Source organism: Symsagittifera roscoffensis, chromosome 4, assembly GCF_963678635.1.
Source record: "Symsagittifera roscoffensis chromosome 4, txSymRosc1.1, whole genome shotgun sequence".
Taxonomy (NCBI): Eukaryota; Metazoa; Xenacoelomorpha; order Acoela; family Convolutidae; genus Symsagittifera; species Symsagittifera roscoffensis.
This window is the reverse complement of record NC_087065.1, coordinates 29,976,668-29,982,482: the sequence shown is the minus strand read 5'-3', so window position 1 is coordinate 29,982,482 and position 5,815 is coordinate 29,976,668. Positions and strand designations below refer to the sequence as shown.

General features: G+C 34.0%; 1 protein-coding gene across 1 annotated transcript in view; it reads right to left on the bottom strand.

Moving 5' to 3' along the window:
• Window positions 1-5,418, bottom strand: part of LOC134844839 (dynein regulatory complex protein 9-like) — an 83,703-nt gene extending 78,285 nt beyond the window's left edge. The window contains exon 1 of the mRNA XM_063861656.1: window positions 5,318-5,418. Within this exon, the coding sequence (XP_063717726.1) occupies window positions 5,318-5,418 (101 nt within the window). The remainder of the gene's footprint in view (window positions 1-5,317) is intronic.
• Window positions 5,419-5,815: the final 397 nt, after the last annotated feature.

Sequence of the window (5,815 nt, the reverse complement as noted above, 5' to 3'; positions counted from 1 at the left end):
ATCTGCTTCGACGGGATTTTATGAATAGGATTTGAGAAATATTGTTGTTCTGAGCGAAAATTTAAATATCCGCTAATTTTTTTCCCATAAGTTATAATGGTTTACTTTTGCCAATTGGGCAAAGTTAAGATAAAAAACGCTCGATACATTTCTTGCAAATAACGTTTAGGTGGAGGTTTCTTGCGTTGCAAACTAAATTGAGGCATGCTTCTTAGTCTATTTAATACTTGTCATTAAGCAAAAATTATTTTGCATGTTTAACAACGTCTACTGTTCAAAATTTTTCGATAAAAATTTTTTGAAATTGTTTCCCAGTTAGATTGCTTTTAGAAAGCTTAGTTATAAAACAGATACTTTGCAATATCCTTGGTTTTATCTATTGAAACAAAATTTTGAAGAAAACGGAAAATTTATGCTTGATGTAGTTTTTTTATTCAGTCATTTTTAGCAATCGAAGGCATAGTTTTAAAGAAAAAAACACAAATTATTGAGGATATCGACTCCAAAATCAAATTAAAAAAGTTCCCTCGGATTATTTTTGCAGAGTTTAAGGAGTTTGAAAATTGCCAACGAGGTCTTATTTTGGAATAATTTAAGCGCGTTTTGAAGAACTAATTGATGATGACGAGAACGTAATATGTATGCGCGTCAAGATATTGTGCATAAAAAAATCGCTCCTAATTGAACTGAGGCCAGCTAATTGGTCGTCTTAATTTTAACTGTTTTTTTTTAACAGACTCAAATATTGACACTTTATTTTTATGTTGTCTAATTTGATATAAGCCTATAGGTTTTCCGTATTTAATTTCCCAAAAACTTTTAAATATAGATTTAGGGGCAGTTGGAGCATTCAGAGATCTGCCCTGATATACTAGCATACTTATTGCAGACATTATGAGGCCAACTGTGCCTTATGTGCATGTTAAACACATAACGCAACAGACAATAATCAGATTTGTCGCGGAAATCGCAATTTTGGTATTTTTTCTTGATCTTCTTCGCTGTTTTGGATTCCGCAAACAAATACCCAAAACAAGTTAATGCTCAAAATTTCTCCGAAAAGAGGCGGTTTTGCGGAATCCGCAATTTTACTTGCGAAATCCAGAACAGTTTGTGGACTCCACAAACAAATAATAGGAGATTTTTATACTTAATTTAAGCTGTTGCGGATTCAGCAACTGTACGCGGAATCCGCAAATTGTAAGTGGAATCCTCAAATTGTAAGTGGAATCCGCTTTTTGTTTGCGGATTCCGTTTACATATATGTATATGTCTAGTATAGCGTTTAAAATAATATCTTTTAATTTCTGGTCACCAGAAAAATCAATCTCAATTACTACATTGATCAACTACCATTTGAAATATCAATCGTTTGGTATCAATTCCTGTCAACCCAACCTCGATCTCAAATCCTCAAATCTTGTCAACTTTGATCTGAACTTCGATACCAATTACTGATGCAAAATTTAATACTGACCTAATTTTGCGATATGCTGTTGTATTTCCATACACTCTGAACCCAATGACTCCAATTGAACTTATTAGGTGTTGTGTTTCCAAAATACTAAAAGGTGATATATACCAATTTAGTTAAACAACGTTTTGAGATTTGTTCGTGGATTGCGCTGACAATGGTTAAGTCCTTGCCTTCCGCGTTGCTATAAAAAAAATTTCCAGCTCTCGCTTTTAATTATTCATATGCAAGTTCAGTAATGAACAAAATTATGAATCCCTTACAGTTTGCGGAATCCGCTTATATTTGCGGATTCCGCTTCCAAATTTTGCGGATTCCACTTACATTTGCGGATCCCACTTACATTTTGTGGAATCCACTTACAGTTGCGGAATCCACAAAAGCTAGCTATATTCGCTTGTTGCGGAATCCGCAGCAAAATATATTAGCCGACAAAGTTTACGTTACAGGTATTTTTCACGCGGAATCCACGGAAGTTTTGTAAGTGGAATCCAGAGACATTTTGGAACATGTCTAAAGGTTTGCCTAATGAATCCAGGGACATACAGACACAAAATTGTGCGCCTATCCAGTACACAGTTTGGCCTCGTAATGTATACAGTTTATTATGCATTTTCAAAGTTGCTGTGAAGAGGGCAAGATTCTGCAATAGGAAATAAATCTTTGCATCAACTATACTGCAATTTAAAATTTATAGTGATTTTATACTAAAAATTTTGATCATTCTGATAAATAACACTTAAAATACATTGTTCTCAATGCGTAAATAGAGTGAACCGGATTCTAAAATAAACTGATGCAGCTAGTTGTTCGAAGTATTATTTTACCATATGCTAGTTATGTCGCTCTGTACTGCATAAAGCGCGTTGAGGAGGATTTAAAAAACTCCATTTTTCGGTGTTTTAATATTTTAATTCCTCGACCCAGTTTTTCAAAAAAATTCACTTTGTAAAATTTGATCACTTTTTCGCACGGCTACGTTTTTTTGCAAATTAAAGTATCAAAGTACTTTAAATAATCTTTTGCAAGCAATTATCTTGTTCAAATTGGAAACAGAAATATGTTCTAACGGAGCCAGATATACCAAAAAAAGGTTTATTAATCATTTAAAGTCTTATGGAGAAACGTTTGCGAAAAAAAACTTTTTTTTTGAATTCTACGTGAAAGCACCTTTTCTTTATTTATCTTCCTCCTTGAGTCACTCTGCTATTGCAATCATTGCAGTAATGACTTGTTATTGGTTGATTTATTTGGCTGCTTTGCAGTTCCCTCCTTTGACTTAATTTGTAAGTTTGACATATGACAACTTACTTAAAACTAACTTTGATTATCTGAACTGTTAAGAAAACGTATCAGAGAAACAACTTTTTTAAATGCAAATTCTTTGTCATTTTTAAGTTCAAAAGTCTGTATGGGCAATTTTGAAAAGCATTCCGTTGTATCTTTACTAGGTGTTGGAAAACTAACTGCTGTAGAGCACTTTAGCCCCCAGACAATTTTAATCCTCCAAAATACAAAATAAACTGGCTGAGGAGCTTTAAATTTTAAAATTAGCTAGGGCTTTCTAATAACTTGAATTTTTAAGTGCAAAGGGAAATGTTTAGTTCGAACAAAAAAAAATACGTCCACATTTTTATGGAGTCTTATTGAAACATAAATGGTGCGACGCATTGTTACACATTTTGGTCCACCTTGGATACTAGTTTTTGTAATTTGATACATTTACTCGCGCAATACTTAAATAATATGACATTTTCTGTAATGTTAACGCTGTTTTGGTCCGGTTTTTGAAAAAAGACAGAGTATTTTGAGTTGGTTTTTTCTACTGACAAAATTCGTTTTCTTAACTAACTTTTTTGAGTCTTTTATATAATTTGTGTCCTGAGCGTTTGAAAGTTGCCAGTTTGGCCAATTGGAGATAATTATCACGCAAAATACTTTGTTTTCAATGCGTAAATAGTAATTTGAACTGGATCAAATGTTGTTCCAAAATAAACTGATGCAGTTAGTTGTTCGATTTATTAAGTTACCAAATGTTAATTATGCCTCTCTGTACTGTACATAGCGTGTGGAAGAGGAGTTAAAAAACTCCAATTTTTGAAATTTTAATTTTTAAATTCCTCGCCCCAGTTGTTCAAAAAGTTTTCACACGGTAAAAATTTGATCACTTTTTCGCACGGCTACGTTTTATTGCGAATTAATGAGTCAATTTTTTTTTGAATAACTTTTTGTGACGCGAATTTCAGTAAACACTTATCGGGTTGGGATAGAAAGAGCTCGCTTTGAATGTTTCGACCGCCCTTCAACTTTATGTTCCGACTTTCGATAAAGATTAAAGATTGCCATTTTTTGCCAATTTGGGACAATTAACGCGCGATATGTTTCGTGCTATTAACGCGTGAGCCGAAATTAAATCCGTCTTAGAAATCACTCCAGTTTGGTTGAAGAAAGCTCATTTGTCATAATTGATTCGTTACCAGGAGCGAATTTTATATGGCGTGTGGGAGGATGATTTTCACAAAAAATCTCAGATTCAAAAAAAATTTATTTTAATTTTATTACAATTAATTTTTTCAAGCTATCACTGCTCCATCGACCTTAAAAGGCAGTCGAAACAATCAGGGCCTCGCCCTGATACGAGCAGTCTTTTTGAAGTGGCGATTGGTTCAAGAAAAATGTGGTGAAATTTTTGGGTTTTTTAAAGTTACTTTTTCAATTTTTTCCGGCATCCAAGTTTCGAAAGCTAATTTAAAATAATTTTCAAGATGTAATTGGCAATAAAACGTGCCCGCGTGAAAAAAACGTGAAACGCACAAGTTTTTATTGCACATTTTTTCTTGTTTTTGTTCTGATTTTCGGAATTTTTGTGCTCGGGCTGGGTGCTCGGGGTGAGCACGGAATATTTGTGCTCGTGGTGGTTTTTTTTTCTTCAGACAAAAATTCGACTTTTTAAATCGCCATTTTTGACGGAGTTTTTGTAATATCAATCGGAGGTATTGTTGTCCTGAGCTTAAATTTGAAAAGATATTTTACCTGTGACAATTTTTTGTAATGTTATGGGGGTTTACAGATTGCCATTTCGGCCAGTTTGGGACAAATAACACGCGGTATATTTCGCGCTATTAACGCGTAAGCGGAGATTAAATTCGTTTTGGAAATTGTTCTAAATTTGTTGAAAGAAGCTTATTTGCCATAATTGGTTTGTTACTATGAGCGAAATCTATCACGATGTACTTTATAAGTCATAAAAATCACGAAAAATTTCAAATGAAAAAAAAATTGATTTTATTTGATTTTTTTGTGTTATTACTGCTCCATATACCTTAAAAGAGAGTCGAAACATTCAGGGCCTTGACCTGATACGAGCAGTCTTGTTTAAAATTATAAGTCGTAAGATCAACTTTTGAACAACTCTCTATGGCTCTTTGGTTCCCCCCCCCCTTTGGTTTTTTCCTAAAACCATTGTATGAAAGTCTATTTCAGGTTACTTTTTATGTTAGAAACTGCAAAAAAAACGTATCAGCGTGAACAAGTGAACAAACTTTCACAACATTTCTTAAATGAAAAGTTTTTTGAATTTTTGAACAGCTCAATTTTGTAATTTTACGAGGGAAAAGAGCCCTTTCTATTTTATTTTTGTAAAGGGATTGGAAAACTGGGCGCCCTGATCACCCAGTCTTGTTCTGATTAGCAGGCCTTTCATGCTTTCAAAAGCAAATTTATTGCCAAATAAGCGATTCTAAAAAGAACAAATCACAGCAATTGAATCTTTTGTTTTGCAGTAGTGAAAAAGAGAAGTCCTTGAATGAGGCGCTGAATTTGGTCCTCCTCATCTTGACATACATGCGCAGTTCCTTCACCATCTTCTTGCCCAGTCTCTGCACGTACTCGGCAGACCACAGTCCGGTGTTGACTACCTCAGTGAGAGCACCCACTGCCTCCATTTGAATATAATTCTAATAATTGTATGATCATTTTTTTAAAGAAAAATTACGAACTGATCCAGCTGCTTTTTCAAAAATGCATTCACGAAAAATACGTATTTGCGTTGGAGTTGTGATTCCATATTTGTGATTTGATTATCAATTCAACTGAACCGAAAATATTCATCGGAAAGTGCTAGCCATACAATTTCCATAAACGGAAAAGGGATCTTTTCCAGTTCCCCCCTTTCAAATTCAAATTTGAAAAGTTGATTTAACGTTGTGCAATGAAATTTGGCGTGGTAAACAAATCGACAACTGTGAACAGATTTGTTCTTCATACTTTACAGCGTAACATTACGCATTTAGTCGTAATAACACGTAAAACAAACATAAAACTCGTATTTTGAAAGGGGGG